Consider the following 20,108-nt stretch of genomic DNA (forward strand, 5'->3'; position numbering starts at 1 on the left):
TCACCCAGTGGCCTATCCAAAACTCACCCGAGCCCTTGGAGCTTCAGACCAAACATGCACACATGTCTAAAAATATTATACAGACTTGCTCGTATGATCAAATCATCAAAATAATATCAACAACTACGAATTTAGCACAACAATTCATGAAATTCTTAAGAACATTAAAAATTTTATTTTCTCAACTATGGGTCCGATTTATACCAAATCAACTCCGATTCTTACAAAATTTCACAAATTCGACTTAATTATTATTTTAAACCTATATCGGGCTCCGTAACAAAAATACGGGCCTGATTCCATCAAGATCACACACCATTTCATTTCCAAAAGTCCTTATACTTTCCAGCAAACATTTTTCTTTAAAAATTCTTTTCTCGGGTTAGGGACCTCGGAATTCGATTTTGAGCATACGCCCAAGTCCCATATTTTACTACGGACCCTACGAGATCGTCTAATCACGGATATGGGTTCGTTTACCGAAAATGTTGACCAAAGCAACTTTAATCAATTTTAAAGGTCAAAATTAATCTTTTTCTTAAATTTCATATAAAAGCTTTCTGGAAATACGCCCGAACCGTGCACGCAAATCAAGAAAAAATAAAAGGAGGTTTTTAAGACCTCAGAACACAGATTTGACTTCTAAAACAAGAGATGATCTTTTGGGTCATCACAATATTTGTGCATATACTTTTTCTTAAATTCAACAACCAACTTTTGAACTCATTTATGCAAACATGGGCAACAAACAACTCTTAGTTGTGCTCTTTATCTTTGTCTGTCATGAAGTTGTTTTTTCTTCATCAACATCACCTCAATTGTGCAACAAAGATCAAAGTATTTCCCTTCTAAAATTCAAGCAGATGCTTACTGTAGATCCCTCTGCTTCTAATTTATGTGGTCTCTATGGTCAGAAATCTTATGTGAAAACGAGTACATGGAATATGAGCAGAGATTGTTGCATATGGGATGGCGTGATATGCGATGAGTTTACTGGCCATGTCATTGAACTTGATCTCAGTTGCAGCTAGCTTAAAGGGGTTATTGATTCTAACAGCAGCCTATTCCAGCTCTCTTATCTCCAAAGGCTTAACCTTTCTGAGAATAACTTCTTTCCTTCGGAAACCTCACATATATTTGGTAGGTTTTTGCACTTGACGCATCTCGATCTTTCTCACTCAAATTTCACAGGTTAAATTCCTTCTGAAATCTCTCATTTATCAAAGTTACACTCTCTTTATTTATCAAGCAACACGCTCAGTCTTGGACCTCATAATTTCAATTTGCTTCTTCAAAATTTGACCCAATTAAGAGAGCTTGTACTTATAAATGTAAACATCCCTTCCACCTTTTCCTCCAAATATCTCTTTTTATATAAGAACTCTGATGCTTTGGAACACAGGATTGCATGGAGCATTACCTGAGAGTATTTTTTACTTGTCAAACTTGCAAGTTCTTAACTTAGTTTTAAATGATCAACTCAGTGGTTTTCTGCCCGAATTGTTTGGCTATCTAACTTTATTGCAGAGCCTGGATCTTAATTCTTGCAATCTCTCGGGCCCGATTTTGGAATCTCTTTGGAATCTCACTCGTATAGAGTATATGGACCTTCAATATAGCGATCTTGGAGGACCAATTCCTCTGTTTATAAGTGGACTGCAGAATCTGGAGTCCCTATTGCTATCAAGTAACAACCTGAATGGAGAAATACCATCATGGATATACACGCTTCCATAACTAACTAGCCTAGAATTGAGAAATAACTACTTTTCTGGCCAACTTGAGGATTTCAAGTCCAATTCACTAGTCGAGATTGACTTAGGAGGGAATCGATTGCAAGGTCATCTTCCCATGTCAATTCAAAATCTTGTGAATCTAACAATACTTAATCTTTCATATAACAATTTTAGTAGCAATGTAGACGTAAGCTTCTTTTCAAACCTCAAAAAACTTACTTGTCTAGGTCTTTCATATAATAGTATTTCGTTGATGTGAGCACGTGATTTTTGCCCTATATGAGAATTACTCCCAAAATTTCAAAACAAAACAATTTTCCTTTGTGTGCAATTTTTGTGTTCTTCGTGGCATTTCTGTGTAATTATTTGCATTTTTTTCTATGCATGTTTATTTGTTAGATTAATAAAAAATATAAAAATATGTCGCATTTGCGTTTAATATTTAATTAAGTTTGTTTACAAAATAAAAAATCATAAAAATAATGTACGTTGCATTTTTAGCACTTAATGTCCAAATTATGTGATTTTCTCGTTAGTCGCTATTTAATTGTGTGTTAACTGTTATTAAGAGTTAATTAGTATTTCCAGATAATTTTGGGTTTTATAATTTAATATTAGCATTCTAGCTTTATTATTATTTAGGAAATTGAATAAATAGAAAAGGATAAAAATGGAAGAGATCGGATTGGACATTTTCTTCAATTTTAAGTCACAAGCCCAAAGAGACCCAATCTTCCCAAACGACCCAGTCCATTTAGAAATGGGTCGACCCAGTCCATAACCCAAAAGACCCCAAACCCCCTTTTCTTTCATTTTTCATAAAAAAACAAAACAAAACAAAAAAAACCAAAAAACCTAAGACTACCCGCACCCCCCTCTTCTTCTTCCTCTCTTTCTCTCTTTTCTTCTCCAAATCTCCTCCCATGGCAGCCCCTCCCCCTCACACCCCTTCTCCCCCATGTCGACAACACACACATACACACAACCACGACGACGCAACACACACACACACGCTGCCTGTGTTTCTTCTTCTTCTTCAAGATCGCGATGGAGTCTTCTTCTTCAAGTTCATGTCTCTCGTTGTTTCTTCTTCTCCGACACTGCTGTTGCTGCGTTCTTCATCCGACGTCGTCCATGGCTGTTGCCCGCGGCTGCTACTGTCTCAACCAGTCCCGTCGCCACTACTTCACGTCCAAATCGCTACTGCCATGGCTACGTCTTCTTCGTCGCTGTTGGTTGCTTCTTCTTCGTCGCTTCGCTGCTACCATGGATGCGTCCAGATGTTGCTGAAGCCCGTTGTTGTTGCTTCTTCATCGATCTGCTTCACTGTTGCTGCTGCTGCGTTCGTCGTCCATGGCTGCTACTGTTATTCTCCATTGATGCTGCCTACTGCTCCGTTCTTTTTCTCCATAGCTGCTGCTCCCGTGCTGCTACTGCTTCAGCTATCGTCATCGCCAAACACCCCTCCATCGAGCTTCGTCTATTGTTTAAGTTTCCGGACAGATTCGAGTGATTTTGGTGCAATAATTGTCTCCGGACATATTTGTTTTCCGTTCGAGTTCGTCGTCGCTTCGATCCGGTTAGTAGGTTTGAGTCTCATGTTTTTCCGTATTTTGTTTTGATATTCTCGGATCTAAAATCGGTAAATGTTCGATTCTTGTTTTGTTCATGTTTATCATTGAATTAACTTTCTAGTTTGTTCATATGTTTTGTTGAATTAATTCATGTGTTTGTTCATGTGTTTTGTTGATTGAATTAATTATTTTTGAGTTTGTTTCATGTTTTTTTATTTATTTTGTAAAAAAGAAATTGTTAGTTTAATTTTAATATTGTTAGATTCAAATTGAAATTGTTAGTTTAATTTTAATATAAAAGAAATTGTTAGTTTAATTTTAGTCTAATGTAAAAGAAATTGTTAGTTTGATTTTAATGTTTTTAGATTCGAATTGAAATTTAATTAATTGTTTTTCAGTTTATTGCATGTGTTTTATTTGTAAAAAGAAATTGTTAGTTTAATTTTAATATTGTTAGATTCAAATTGAAACTGTTAGTTTAATTTTAATATAAAAGAAATTGTTAGTTTAATTTTAGTTTAATTTGTAAAAGAAATTGTTAGTTTAATTTTAATGTGGTTAGATTCAAGTTGAAATCCGATTAATTATTTCTTCTTCGGTTTGTTTTTATTCGTTTAAAAGAATTTAGTTGTAATATAGAAATATTTTAGTTTAATCGCTCGACTCATCCATCTTTGTTGTTCAGTTTAGATTAAATTCGTGTTCATCTTTTGGTTGAAGTTCATTCTTAATCCGGTGATTTAATGTAAATTTATATTTTAAATGCTTGATTTGAATATTTATCTTGGTTGTAATGCTGTTGGATTTAGTTTAAAGATTAATTGGTTTTTGAATTTATAAATTCAAATCTACTTGTTGGTTGTGTTCAATTTGGATGAATCTGCAAATATATGTGTTGTTAAGAATATCGTTCGGTCAAAATAATTCTGATTGTTGATTTGTTGTTCACAGTTTAAGTTTGAATTTGTTGATTGAACTGGATTAAGGATTGGTTATAGCTGGTAATTTAATTTTAGGTTCTTAGATAATTTTGAAGTTGAACAGATTTTTGAATCGGGGCGTAACAGTAGTTTTAGGGGTAAAACGGAAATTAACCAATTACAGATTATTTAATTATGGTGGGGACTCGACATAATGATAAAAGCAAAAAGGAAAAGGTGGGTAATGATGTTTCTTTTCAAAAAGAGGGAATATGGGGGCCCATTTTGACTACTTTTCAAAAAGAGGGAACACGGGGGCCCACATTGACTACTTTTACTAAAGTAAAAGTGTGGGTAATAATAAAAGTTAAAGGATGCATATAGTGGAAGAGGATTGGGTCTTGCTTTGGGTATATAAGAGACTCATTTGAGAGAAAAAAAAAAGAGAAGAATTTTGGGGGAGAGATAAAAAATTTCAGAACTAAAGAGGAGATAAAAACATACTTTTAATCTTGAAGAAGAAGATTTCTAAAATATCCGAATATTATTTTCGTGTATTCCTGAGTGTGATCTCTGCCTACTGTTTGCTTCCGGAATTTTCAATTGGCTTTTTGAGTTAACTGTTGGTCCTTTGTTATTGCTTTATTGAGTGGTTGCTGGAATTTCTGTTTGGTTTTCAAGTCTACTACTGGGTTTTCTGACTGCTGGTTGCTTGTTATTGCTGCGCTGTTTCTACTGCTGCTGATCCTATTCTTCCTTTCCTTGTATTCAAATACCAGGTACACGACTGTAATACTAGTTATTGCAAGCTAAAAAATGTGAAGCATGAATACATGAAGAATGGAACTTTGAAGTTTTAATTTTGTTTTTTTTCTTCGTTTCTTTTACTGATTGTATTTAGGCTATTTCATGTATTACTGTTTAATAATTGCAATACGAGAAAAATAATATAAGTTGGTCTTTAGTGAATCAGCTGGGCAAAATGGGTTAATTCACTAGCTATGAAAATTTTAATATGGTCAACAGTAGGTCAATAATGAATGGATAGTCAAATTTAGTTAAAGTCAAACAAGACTAGATAATGTTTAAGTTTAATAATCTTTCTAATAAGCTTTAGTAATTGTGGTTAAATCTAGTTTCAAATGGTTATGAATAATTAATTCCAATAGTTTTTTTTATATATATAATAATGCGAGCTTCAATCTAGCTATATTTGATTTCTTTTGAATATTAGTTGTCGAATTTCTTATTTTATTTATAATTTTGATTTTTTTTTTCTTTAAAATTCTTTCATTTAATATTGGTCATAATCTAGCAATTAGTATGTTACATGTTCTTAATTTTTCTAACTCCTAATTAATTAGGATTTTCTTTCTTTATTTTAGAGACTAAACTTAATAGAAAAAATGTAGTCATTCTAAGATTATTTTTTTTAAAAAAGAATAATGAGACGAGCCTCGCCAAATAAAAATACAAATTGCGGGGCCCTCACAAAATGTATGTGTTAATTACTTAGAACTCGGGATAGGCCGCTTAGCGAACTCCACGGCCTTACCCAAAATAACAACACGCTAGTTTCTTTAGGACACGTCTTAATTAATCTTACTTTCTTAAACTCGGGTGCACATTTATGTGACCCAAATCCAAATCTCAGCGGAGTCGAAATGTGTCTCTAATCACGGGTACATTGATTGTGACGTGGTTCGAGATGCATGTCCATGACGTTGCAAATTCCTTTTAAAAAATAAGAATGAGATGAGTCTCGCCGAATAAAAAATACAAATTTGCGGGGCCCTCAGTAAATATTTGCTTTAAAATTGCTTAGACTTCGGGATGGACCGTTTAGCAAAATTTCACGGCCATATCCAAAGTAAATGATACGCTAGTCGCTTTAGGTGCGCCTTTAATAATTTAATCTTCTTAAACTCGGGTGCACATTTATGTGACCCAAATCCACATCTCAACAGAGTCAAAGTGTGTCGACGATCACGGGTACATTGATTGTGGTGCAGTTCGAAATACATTTTCACAACGTTGCAATTCCCTATAAAATAATAATAATAATAATGAAAGCGGTAAAGAGTTAAAATCTGCACATAAGCTCATAATTGTATATAAAATCAGATAAACAAGCCGAATATGACAGTTGAGCGACCGTGCTAGAACCACGGAATTCGGGAATGCCTAACACCTTCTCTCGGGTTAACAGAATTCCTTATCCGGATTTCTGATTCGCGGACTGTTATACAGAGTCATTCTTTTCCTCGATTCGAGATTAAATTGGTGACTTGGGACACCCTAAAATCTCCCAAGTGGCGACTCTGAAATAAATAAACAAATCCCGTTTCGATTGTCCTTTAATTGGAAAAACTCCTTGTACCCTTGCGGTACCGGAAAAAGGAGGTGTGACAGCTGACCAATGACAACAACGTCAAGTCTACCTTGCCCGAATCTCTTGAATACGTATACTTGTCTGGTTGTGAAGTAAAAGAACTGGATTTTTTGAGATCGGCAAAGACTCTTGGTTACTTGGATCTTTCAAATAACAATATTAAAGGAATAATTCCTGATTGGGCATGGTCTAATTGGATGCACTCACTGAATAATCTTAATCTATCCCACAACATGTTGACAAGTATTGACCATTTTCCATCATTTTTTCAACCAGATACTCTATATTTGCGATCCAATTTTCTTCAAGGATCACTACCTATTCTACCTTCCTCTTTAAGTTTTTTTTATATCAAATAATTGTCCCGGTGGGGAGATCCCTTCTTTCTTTTGCAATTTGACATCATTAAGAGTTTTAGACTTGACAGAAAATAATTTAACGGGAGCAATTCCACAATGTTTGGGTAACATGAGTTACTATCTTGATGTTTTAGATATGCAACATAATTTTCTTTCTGGAAATCTCCAAACAACTTTTAGAGTTGAAAGTATCCTGACAAGTATCAACTTGTATGGCAATAAGCTAGGGGGGAAATTCCTAAAATCGTTAGCCAATTGCAAAGAATTGGAAGTTCTTGATTTAGGAAACAATCACCTTAATGACACATTTTCTATGTGGTTGGGAACACTTCTGAAGTTACAAGCTTTAAGCTTGAGATCCAATAAATTGTATGGACCCATCAGAGCTTCAAGGACTAAAAACTTGTTTCCTCATCTTTAGATATTGGATCTCTCTTGCAATGCATTTACAGCAGAGTTGCCAACAAGTCTTTTTCAACATTTCAAAGCCATGATGAGAACTAATCAAACAAAGAAGGCATTAGGAGATGAATATTACGAAGACTCGGTAGTTGTTGTGACAAAGGGACTGGAGCTTGACGTTGTGAGAATCTTGTCTTTGTACACCACTGTCGATCTTTCAAGTAACAAATTTGAAGGACATATTCCTAGTCTTTTGGGAGATCTCATTGCACTGCGTGTGTTGAATTTGTTTTATAATGGATTGCAAGGTGGTATACTATCATCACTTGGAAATTTATCTCTAGTGGAAACATTGGACCTTAAATATAACCAGCTTTCCGGAGAAATACCAAAACAACTTGCTTCTCTTACGTCTCTTGAAATCTTAAATCTCTCCCACAATCATCTCGAAGGATGCATTCCTCAAGGACCTCAATTCCATACCTTTGAGAATAGCTCATATGAAGGTAATGATGGATTGCATGGTTTCCCAGTTTAGGAAGGTTGTGGAAGTAGCAGGATTCCCGAGACAAAACAACACAAAACGTGTTTTGGATGAAGAAAGTACTTTTGAATTTCTCAATGATTTTTGGAAAGCTGCTCTTATGGGATATGGAAGTGGACTAGTTATTGGATTATCCATTGCATATATCATGCTTTCAGCTCGAAATCCCAATTGGCTTTCTTGGATTGTTGAACAACTAGAACACAAAATCACCATGAAAAGGCGAAAGAAGCAGCGAGGCCAAAGGCGTCACAGAAGAAGAAATAATGGTGTTTAGACAAGTTCCAGTTGTCCAATATGTAATATCAGGTATTTATTCATATTAAGCTCTATCTTTGATTTTTTTTGTTAGTTTATATTAACTGGTATTTTAGGAGGTCACATGTTCGAGTCGTGGCAGCAACTTCTTACAACAATGTAGGGTAAGACTGCGTACGTACAATAGACCCTTGTAGTCCAGCCCTTATCCGGACCCGGCACATAGCGAGAACTTAATGTATCAGACTACCCTTTTTTATATTAATTGGTATTGTATGTCTTCATTTGAATATTTCTTGCTTTATTAGCTTGCTAAGTGTATCTTTAATAATGAATTGAATGTAGGCAAAGAAAGTGTCCCGTTGAAATAACAGGTGAATGGGAAAAGACTCTGTACCGCAGATGTTTACAACAGCAAATGCCACAAGGAACATGAAGATTAATACTACGTACATGCTTTTGAATTTTATTTTGTGTTGTAAATGTTGCTGTCATTTTTGCTTTTTTTTTTTTTTTTTTTTTCAAAATAGAAAAAATGAGAATAAATTCTAGTCCTTACTTATCGTATGATTACGTATATTGGTTAAAGGTGCATTTTTCGTAGTAAGTTATTTTATAAAAGGTGTAATATTTCTCGCCACGAATTGTTTTTTATTTTCTTTCATCACAAAAGAAAAAAAGTATCTTTATTTCAACAACACTACAAAATAATTATGTGGCATAAAGGAAAAAAAGAATAGGGAATAGCAGAAGATGAAGATGAGAGAAATCTTGTGAAACATAGTAGACAAAGATTAAAACCAATATATTTATTAGTTTTTATCGTTTGTGAAATTTCTACGATTTAAATATATATATATATATATATATATATATACTGGAGATAATTCTTTTACTCTTTTCGTGTTAAATATTCGATACCATTTTGAGAGCAAATTTTTAAATTAGTTTACAAATATTCAAGTTTTTACTTAATATTTAGTTGTTTTTAATTCATTTTAAATTCTCGAAGACAACATAACAAAACGACAATACTAATTTAATAATGGGTCTGTTGGTATATACGTTAGTTAAATGTGTAATTTTACAAAGAGTGTTCTGCTACAAAAATAATTGTGGTTGTTTAGGTAAAAAGTTGTTATAGAAACATAAAATATAAATTAAAAAATCAATTTCGAATAAAACTTGACTTTTATAGTTAATTGATGTCATATAATAATAATAATAATAATATTACGGAGAAATCTCTATGTATATACTTTAGTGGGTATCCAACTACGCCAAAACGTACAAAAAGAGAAGAATCTCTTTGGTTATTTGATTCAGCACTTATTGTGCTTCCCACATAAGAATTTCGGGTAGTAATAATCATCTGTTGTAAACTTTCGTCTATTCTTTGGACGGTTGGAGTTTTGTGATGTGGATTTAAATATTAAAATTGTGACCATGACGGCGAGCGGACTGACGAGGGCAGTTCAAAGAGACACTGCTAGAAATCTGGTAATTAGCAATCACAAAAATCGACCAACGTTGATCGGTTTTGGCAAATTACGGACCAAAAATCGTTCAAACACGCTTGGTCGCTATTTTGGTGGTCATTCTAGTATACCGATCAAGGTTGGTCGCAAAGGTAAAAGGACCAAGGCTGGTCGCAAAAAAAAACGACCAAAGTTGGTCAGTATTTTAATTATGTAATCAAAAGATTCACCATCTGGAAATAGAATCGGGATGTGTACTGTGGCAGGATACTATTCTACCACTAAACCATTGGTGCATTTTGTTTTAAAATTATCTTATTTTTTATTTATACTCTTTAATTGTATTTTCGCACGAAAATAACCCACCAAAGTTGGTTGGCTTTATTAAAAAATAAAATTACCGACCAAAGTCGGTCGGTTTTTTAAAATGACCGGCCGAATTTACTGACCAAAGTTGGTCAGTTTTTTTAATATTAATTCTTATTTATTTTAATTGCAAAAACCGACCAAAGTTGGTCGGTTTCTTGAAAAATAAATTTTGCAGGACTCAAAAATAGTTTCCCGAATTTTAGCGCCAAAGAAAACCGACCAAAGTTGGTCAGTTTTGTAAAAAAAAGAAATTAAAATATTTTGAAAAACCGACCAAAGTTGGTCTGTTATTCTTGGTCTGTTTTTGTCGAATTCTAGTAATGAGAAGGATCAAAGGCTTTTAGATTGACAAGCTTCCTAAGAAGGGGTGTGTTTGACACCTTAAACAAATTCCACATTAGAAAAGGAGATATACTACTATAAACTTGGTTTGTGACAGATATGGTTTCGAAGCTACACTCCCGTAGCGCAATGATGGGGTAAAAGCTCAACAAAGACGCTAATCCCCAGAGGTGGGTATATGTGGCTTCCACGATGGAGGACAAGTTTGATAAGGGCTGACAACCTTCGAGAGTGACAAGCTAAAAGAGGACTGACAACCTTCGAGGGTGACAAGCTAAAAGAGAAAGACTGACAACCTTCGAGGGTGACAATATTCTAAAGAATGGGTGCATTTGACACCTTATGTATATCTATCTCACTTCAAAAAGGGCGAGAAGAGCGAATTGCTATATAAGACATAACATAAGTTACATGGTACACACCCTTTTATGCGCGATGATTGCGTAGCCCAAGGGACAAATCGTGAGGTTTGTTAGGTCAAAGTGAATAACACGTGCTAGGTGTGTATAAACCGAATCGGAAAATCGTATCAAACGGAAAAGTCAAATCAAACCGATTAAAAAACCCGATTAAGTTTGGTTTTATTTGATTGCAAGAAAATGACAGGTTTCGACTGTGTTTAACATAATATAATTCTCTTCCTCTTCCTCCAATCATTCACCTTCTCTTTCTCCCTCATCAATGGCTTTCTCTCAAAAGTCACAACTCTTGTTTTGCTCTCTCCTCTTCATCTTCTTCTCCCTTTCTTCTCCTTCAATCCTAACCGTCCAAATAAAGATGATGATGTCCATGATCTCCTTCCTTCCTACAACCTTCCAAAGGGACTTCTCCCAAATAATGTAAAATCGTACACTCTTTCTCCTAAAGACAACTCATTTACAGTCCAACTCACACACCCTTGTTATGTACAGTTCCAAGATCAACTTGTTTATTACCAAAAAGAAATCAAAGGGACAATGAGTTACGGTGAGGTTTCTGATGTGTCTGGAATCCAAGCTAAGAAACTGTTCGTGTGGGTCCCAGTAACAGGGATTAATGTTGATGAGGAGTCTCATATGATTGAATTCCATGTTGGGTTTTTGTCTGAGAAGTTGCCTGCTAAGGATTTTGAGACTATTCCCACTTGTAAGAATAATAAGGGCTGCCAAGATTCTCTCCTTTCTTCAATATGATAGAGGTCAAAGTTCTTATCTTTATACTCCATACATGCGTCTTACTTTATATTATTTGTTTAATAAAGAATATCACTTTCTATTAGTTTATATTAGTTTCGCGATCGTTGAGTCAACGGGTGGTGTGACAATGAAATGCGGACTTTGTATAAATATACATTGCAAAATTCTTCATATATTATTTGTTTGTCCCGAGCTGAAGGCAGTGTGTGCTGCTGAAAAGGAATTGTCTTTCTTGCAAAGACAAATCCTTTACCCTTGAACTAACACACCCTTGTTCCAAGTTAAAGATCATCTTGTTTACTTCAAATATGAAATCAGAAAGATACGGCGTTATGACAACTCCTTTACCATTGAACTCACATGGCCATGTTATATATATAGTTCAAAAATTGGTCCCTAGGGTTTTGGTCTAGTGGTAAGGGTGCATTGCGTGATGTGTAGGTTGGCACACGTCATGAGTTCGATTCTTGCCGCAAACAAAGCTTGGTATTTAAGTGGAAAATGGTAGAGAGGCGGGCCCATCATCCACCGAGTTTTGAACATGTGCCATTGTTTACTAGGAAAAGAAAATTAAAGGGAAATTATGTTATGGAGAGGTTATGATGTCCCTGGGATCCAAGCAAAGAAGTTAATCATTTGTGTATATATAACAGGAATTAATTATGATGAAAAGTCAGATATGATAGAGTTTCAAGTTGTGGTTCTGTCTCAGAAGTTGCTCTTGTAAGAATTTTAGGCAATTCTCACTTGTAAGAATAAGGGTTCCCTAGAATATTGCCTTGCTTCAATAGAGGTGAAGTTCTAATCTTTGTATGCATAATGTTGATTCCAATAGTCCTAGTACTTTGTGTCCGTTATGTTGTTAAAATTGGCGATTCACATTTTTGTTAGTATTACTAAGAGGTGGATCCAATACTTTAAGTGGTTAAGGGTTGAAGAAAAACTTGGGGATCTTGGGCTTGGATTCCAGACACAGCCATAAAAAACAAGTCCGTTTGCCTTATCCTTGGTTAGTAGGTCTCCAGTAACCAAAGTCTCAGGACAAATTAGACATATTTGGATATATGAGAAAATGCTTAGAGAAAAATCGAGAATAAGTACAGAAAGAGCAAAGATCAACTTGCTAGATCTTTTGTTCTTAATTATAACTTTTGAGTTACAAAAAGTAGACAGCAGATCTAAAATATTGGAATCTATGTAATTCTTGGTAGTTCACTAGATGGTCCCAGTTGGTCCTTACAAAATAGGTAAATGTTTTCTGTTATGAGAAACCAGTGTTTGCTTCTTGTGGAATTAGGTTGGTAAAGATAAACAGGTCTTATGGCAAGCGACAATTTCCTATTACAAGGAGCTCCTAAAGTGCTATGTATCTATTGATCATTGCTTCTGCGCCCCATCGTTGTTGGATCTTGAGTGGTATAGGAGGCGGCGAAAGAATCCCTGATACAGTAGAAACAGAAGCATAGGGAAGTGTTCCTTTCAAGTGGCAATGAAGTGCAGTTATAAACATAGGGCCCTATTGAGTTTGATATACTGAAGTGTTTAAGAGCTTTGACTCTCTCCCAAATGTTGTTTAATAAAATATGCTGATCTTCCTATTTAAAGTCAACATTCAGCTCCTTCATGTGAATTAGTAACACTCAAGGAAGAGCCGCCCTGACTTGATGTAATGCTTACGCCGTGTCTGCTTGTGATGGTCACGGAATATATTGTGTTTCAGTTCACATAGTTACCCAACCTTCAGTGTATGAGTGGTTCAACTATGGAAGGGCCAAAGAGAAATGAGTACAAGGCTATGCTGAAGTTATTTAGGATACATTCGGAGGGATAGAATCAGAAGGGAAGGAGAGGACACTAATGATGCTACTACTAATTTTTTGTGCTTAAAATATGCTATCGTTGCCTTTTCTTTTCGTCCCTTTTCAGTGTGAGTACGCAAAGCATAAAAGCTTGATGCTCTAGAGCATTTTACTCCTCTGATATGAGCTTTATCTCCTTCAGAATGAAATGTACTCTAAGATTATTTAAAATGAGATTGCTGATCCATTTGATCGTCTTGCAGGATGAACGGAGCTCTGAGGTACTGTTATGTTGCTTGTGACGAATGAAATGATGATTTGGCTTAAGAAATAGTAAATGTTAGCTGTATGTGGAGTCTATGTACTATTCTAAGTTTTCACATTCACAGAAATTGGATGTGTAGTTCATGTTATCTACACCAGAGGAAATCTTCCTTAATAGAAACAGAAGAAGGGACTTCTATATTCTATCTTTGGTGTTTTTTCTTCTCTGTTCAAGATTTCCAATACAGAATCTGGAAATAGTGAATGAATAACAAATTCTTTCTTCAAATCACAACTTTTATTAAATAACTCAATGCGAAGACAACATACTTCAATCGTAGTAGCTATTAAGGACAGTTTCACTTTGATCCCTTTATTTCTGATAGCATATTGACATTTGTTGTTGCAAACATCTACAACATAGTCTTTCCAATTCTTAGTATTTCAACTCTGTCCATTCACTTCTCCCAAGTTATTCCCTGCATTTATTTCATTAAATACAAAGTAAACGAGTTAGATATAGAACAATTATCTCAATATTCTCACACATTTTTCTATAGAAATGAGTTTAATACGAATATATACTCGAAAGTTTTGAACTTACATCTTGTGCGTTTCTAAACTTGTTTAGACGCCATTATTCCTTCGTCTGAAATGCCTTTGGCCTTGCTGCTTCTTTCGCCTTCTGGCAATGATTATGTATTCTAATTTTTCAACAATCCAAGAAAGCCAATTTGGATTTCGAGAAGAAAGCATGAAATATGCTATGGAGAATCCAATAATTAGTCCACTCCCATATCCCATAAGAATCGCCTTCCTAAATTCACTTAGAAAGGTAGAATTGCTTTCTTCATCCAACTCGCGTGTTGTGTTGTTTGTCTCTGGCATCCCGTTACTTCCACAACCTCTTGAAAATGGGAATCCGCGTAATCCATCATTACCTTCGTATGAATTGTTTTCAAATGTAGCAAATTGAGGTCCCCTAGGGATGCATCCTTCAAGATGATTGTAGGAGAGATTTAAAACTGCAAGAGATGTAAGCTGAGAAGCAAGTTGTTCTGGTATCTTTCCTGCTAGCTGGTTAGATGAAAGGTCTAACGATTCAACTAGAGATAACTTTCCAAGTGATGGTGGAATATGACCCAGTAATCCATTATGAGACAAATTCAACACCCGAAGGGAAATGAGATCTCCCAGAACACTAGGAATATGTCCTTCAAATTTGTTGTTTGAAAGATCAATCGCAATGTACAATGACAAGATTCTCACAACTTCACGCTCTAGTCCCTTTGTTACAACGGTTACCGAGTCTGTGTAATATAAATCCCCTTCATCACTAATTGGTGGCTTTATTGTTTGATCCATTCTCCACATGGCTTTCAATTGTTTAAAAAGGCTTATTGGTAACTCTGCTGTAAACACATTGCCAGAGAGATCTAGTATCCGAAGCTGAGGAAACAAGTTTTCAATGGTTGAAGTTCTAATGGGTCCGTGCAATTTATTGGATCTCAAGCTTAAAACTTGTAGCGTTGGAAGAGTCCCCAACCACATAGGAAATGTGTCATTGAGATTATTGTTTCCCAAGTCAAGAACTTCCAACTGTTTGCAATTGGCCAAGGATCTTGGGATTTTTCCCTCTAGTTTATTGCCATGCAAGCTAAAGCTTTTAAGTGAACTCCCAGACGTACAAGTTATTTGGACATTTCCAGAAAAACTATTATGCTGCATATCGAAAACCACGAGCAGTTCACTCATATTACCCAAACATTGTGGAATTGCTCCCTTCAACTCGTTTCTTGACAAATCTAGAATTATTAATGATGTCAAATTGCAAAAAGAGGAAGGGATCTCCCCAGTGAGATTATTATTTGACATGAAGAAAAATTGTACAGTGGGTTGTGGAACAGGTAGTGATCCTTGAAGAAGATTAGATCGTAAATCAATAGCATATAGAGGAAGAAGATGAATGTGGTCAAAACTTGTCAACATGTTGTAGGATAGATCAAGAACTGACATGGAATGCATCCAATTAGACCATGCCCAATCAGGAATTGTTCCTTGAATCTTGTTATGTGAAAGATCTAACTGCTCAAGATTCTTTGCTGATCGCAAAAAATCCAATTCATTTACTTCACAAGCAGATAACAATAAGCTTGTCAAAGATTCAGGCAAGGTAGATTTGGCTTTGTTCTCATTGATTAGTGAAATACTATTATATGAAAGATCCATATCGGTAAGTTGTTTGAGGTTTGAAAAGATGCTGACGTCTACATTGCCACTAAAATTGTTAAATGAAAGATGAAGTATTGTTAGATTCACGAGGTTTTGAAGTGACTTGGGAAGAGGACCTTGCAACTGGTTGTGTCCTAAATCAATCCGGACTAATGTATTGTACTTGAAATCCTCAAGCTGACCGGAAAAGTGGTTAAGACTCAAGTCTAGTGCACTTAGTGATGGAAGTGAGGATATCCATGATGGTAACGCTCCATTCAAAGAGTTATTTGTTAGCAGAAGTGTGTTTAGATTCTGCAGTCCAGTAGTAAAAAAAGGAATTGGTCCTTCAAGATGGTTATTTCGAAGATCCATAGACTCTATACGGGTGAGATTCCAAAGAGATTTTGGAATGGGTCCCGAGAGATTACAAGAACTAAGTTGCAAGGATCGCAAGGATGTTAGATAGCCAAAAGATAGAGGAATTGGTCCTTCGAGATGGTTCTTTGAAAGGTGCAACAACTCTAGACGTGTGAGATTCCAAAGAGATTTTGGAATTGGCCCCGAGAGATTGCAAGAATTAAGTTCCAAGGACTGCAATGATGTTAGATAACCAAGAGATTCAGGCAAATCACCATAAAACTGAACTGGAGAAAAATCTAACTCCCTAAGAGATGAACTGCTGTTCCATTTGGTCTTTGGAAAATAACCGCGGAGCTGATTATTGTTTGACAAGATAAGAACTTGCAAGTTTGGCAAGTGAAAAATAGTCTCAGGAATTATCCCAGACAATCCTGTGGATCCCAACCTCAGAGTTGTTATATGAGAAGATAAATTTTGAGGTATGGCTGAAGAGATGTCTACTTCAGTAAGATCAAGCTCTCTTAAGAGGGTCAAATTCTGAAGGAGCAATTTAAAATCGTGAGGCCCGAAATTCAACATACGTAAAGGTTGTGCGAGACGAAGGGACCGTAACATGGAGAGATGAGAGATTTCAGAAGGAATTTGACCTAAGAAAGATGAGTAGGAAAGATCAAGATGCGTCAAACTCAAAAACCTGCCAAATTTGGGCGAAATAAGCGAAGGAAGGAAATTCCTAGAAAGGTTAAGCTTTTGGAGATAAAAGAGTTCGAAGAGGCTGCTATTGGAATCAATCTTTCCTACTAGATTGCTGCAACTGAGATCAAGCTCAATCACATGGCCGGTCATTTCATCGCATATCACTCCATCCCATAAGCAGCAATCTTTGCTCATATTCCATGTACTCGTTTTTGCATAATATTTCTCACCACACCAATAAGATGAAGAAGAGGCTTCTACATCAAGTGTTTGCATGAATTCTAAAAGGGCAAGGCTTTGACCTTTGGTGCATGATTGAGGCTGTGCCAGTGAAGAAAAAGCAAGCTGACAGGGAAAGAAAGATAGTAGAATTAGCAGTAGGTACCCAAATGTATAGCCCATTTAAATAAAAAAGTTGGTAGACAAGAAATGCAGAAAGCTGTGCTTTTTGTTGTTTCCAAATCAAGATTCATGATGTATATATATATATACACACAGGTGGATGCTATGAATTCTTTAGAAAGTTAAGTCTGCTAATCTAAAAATTTCAGCTTTGAAATGTTATACTGCAGCTGTTAAGCCAAACAAATGTGGACCACATTCATTATCGAGGTGGCAGTTAGTAAGTAATTATGGTTGCAGTGTGATATCTATTTCATAGAAATGAATGCAATGAGTTATCCATTATAACACGTCAAGGACAAAACCAGTACTTGAATTTTAGCTCAAGTTAATGCACAAATCTGTCTATCCGTTGAAATTTTCAAATGAAAGCCTACTATGGACAAAGCTTTTCCAAGTTGATGTTTCACTTTGATTTTAGTCATTAACTGTTGAAAAGAACATATGACCTATTCTACTTCCATCGCTATTAGAGAGTAAATTCCATTAAATGGTGTAAGGAAAGTAGGTGGAATTATTTATATGAATATACTGCAAGACTGAGTCAAGTGGCCAACTGGCCATGTTTACTCAAAGATGTTAGGGTGTTTGATTAGATCAAAGTTTTTTTTTCCAAAGAAAATATCTTTTCTTTAAAAAATCCTGAAAATGTATTTGAGTGCAAGACTGGTGAGAAAAATTAGAGGCGGAACCAAGATTTAAAGTTTATGAGTTCCTACATCAACTTCAAGTAAATTTACAATAATAACTGAGTTCACGATCAAATATTTATAGATATTTAGTAGACTTCTTAATATATAAACAGAAGGGAAAAGCTATTGGGTTCTCGTGAACCCATATGTCATAACTCTAGATCCGCCCCAAGGGAAATTATATGAAAAGAATATATTAAAGCTTACATAATTAGCAACCCGAGAGTGTTTTGATCAAATATTTGAGTACTAAACATATTAATGGGCAACTTTCAGAAACTACTATAGTTTACTAGCTATTTACCAAGTGCAGCTATTGTTTCAGTAATTACTATTCGTACCAAAATAATGCTGCTTGGTGGGCCGGGCCTGAACCGGACCGGGCCCGCGGTCCTAACGGGCCTGGTGGGTCGGTCCTGGTGGTCCTGAGAAGCCCGTGACGGGCCGGTCTTCATAGATTAGCCCACGAGCCCGGGACCGTTTAGCCCGGGACAGTCAGCCGCGCCTGGGCCGGGCCTGGCGGGCCTAACGAGCCCAACAGATTATTTTTTTAATTTTTGTTTTGTATACACATAACATACAAAATATATAAGGTAATATATACACCTAACATACAATATATACTACAAGAAAATATATAAGTAATAAGTTATAATATATATACATAAGATATAATATATATACTACAAGAAAATATATAAAAGAATATATATACATAACATACAATATACACTACAAGAAAATATATAAGAGGATATATATATACATAACATACAATATATACTACAAGACAATATACAAGAGAATATATATACATAACATACAATATATACCACAAGAAAATATACAAGAGAATATATATACATAACATACAATATATACTACAAGACAATATATAAGAGAATATATATACATAACATACAATATATACTACAAGAAAATATACAAAAGAATATATGTACATAACATACAATATATACTACAACAACATATATAAGAGGATATATATATACATAACATACAATATATACTACAAGACAATATACAAGAGAATATATGTACATAACATACAATATATACTACAACAACATATATAAGAGGATATATATATACATAATATACTACAAGACAATATACAAGAGAATATATATACATAAGATACAATATATATACTACAAGAAAATATATAAGAGAATATATATACATAACATACAATATATACTACAACAACATATATAAGAGGATATATATATACATAACATACTACAAGACAATATACAAGAGAATATATATACATAAGATACAATATATATACTACAAGAAAATATATAAGAGAATATATATACATAACATACAATATATACTACAACAACATATATAAGAGAATATATATACATAACATACAATATATACTACAAGAAAATATATAAGAGGATATATATATACATAACATACAATATATACTACAAGACAATATACAAGAGAATATATATACATAACATACAATATATACTACAACAACATATATAAGAGGATATATATATACATAACATACAATATATATTACAAGAAAATATACAAGAGAATATATATACATAACATACAATACTACAAGACAATATATAAGAGAATATATATACATAACATACAATATATACTACAAGACAATATATAAGAAAATATATATACATAACATACAATATATACTACAAGACAATATACAAGAGAATATATATACAAAACATACAATATATACTATAACAACATATATAAGAGGATATATATATACATAACATACTACAAGACAATATACAAGAGAATATGTATATACATAAGATACAATATATATACTACAAGAAAATATATAAGAGAATATATATACATAACATACAATATATACTACAAGAAAATATATAAGAGAATATATATACATAACATACAATATATACTACAAGACAATATACAAGAGAATATATATACATAACATACAATATATACTACAAGAAAATATACAATGAAATATATATACATAACATTCTATACTAGTATACTATATATATATATATATATATATATATATATATATATATATATATATATATATATATATATATATTAATATGCTTCATGTT

The 20,108-nt window shown here is 34.3% G+C and overlaps 1 protein-coding gene and 2 pseudogenes across 1 annotated transcript; 2 read left to right on the forward strand and 1 right to left on the reverse strand.

Moving 5' to 3' along the window:
* Window positions 1–737: 737 nt before the first annotated feature.
* LOC138888360 (receptor-like protein Cf-9) lies at window positions 738–1,737 on the forward strand (annotated as a pseudogene).
* A 1,069-nt stretch (window positions 1,738–2,806) lies between these two features.
* Window positions 2,807–8,204, forward strand: LOC104235901 (receptor-like protein Cf-9 homolog; annotated as a pseudogene).
* A 5,661-nt stretch (window positions 8,205–13,865) lies between these two features.
* Window positions 13,866–17,384, reverse strand: LOC104235899 (receptor-like protein Cf-9 homolog). The gene is made up of 2 exons (XM_009789729.2): window positions 14,217–17,384; window positions 13,866–14,091 (listed from the first exon to the last, which is right to left on the reverse strand). The coding sequence occupies exon 1, from the start codon at window positions 17,282–17,284 to the stop codon at window positions 14,240–14,242; it is 3,045 nt and encodes a 1,014-aa protein (XP_009788031.1). The 5' UTR covers window positions 17,285–17,384; the 3' UTR covers window positions 13,866–14,091; window positions 14,217–14,239.
* Between the last annotated feature and the right edge of the window lie 2,724 nt (window positions 17,385–20,108).

The sequence above is a fragment of the Nicotiana sylvestris genome, chromosome 3 (genome assembly GCF_000393655.2).
Source record: "Nicotiana sylvestris chromosome 3, ASM39365v2, whole genome shotgun sequence".
NCBI classification, from domain to species: domain Eukaryota; kingdom Viridiplantae; phylum Streptophyta; class Magnoliopsida; order Solanales; family Solanaceae; genus Nicotiana; species Nicotiana sylvestris.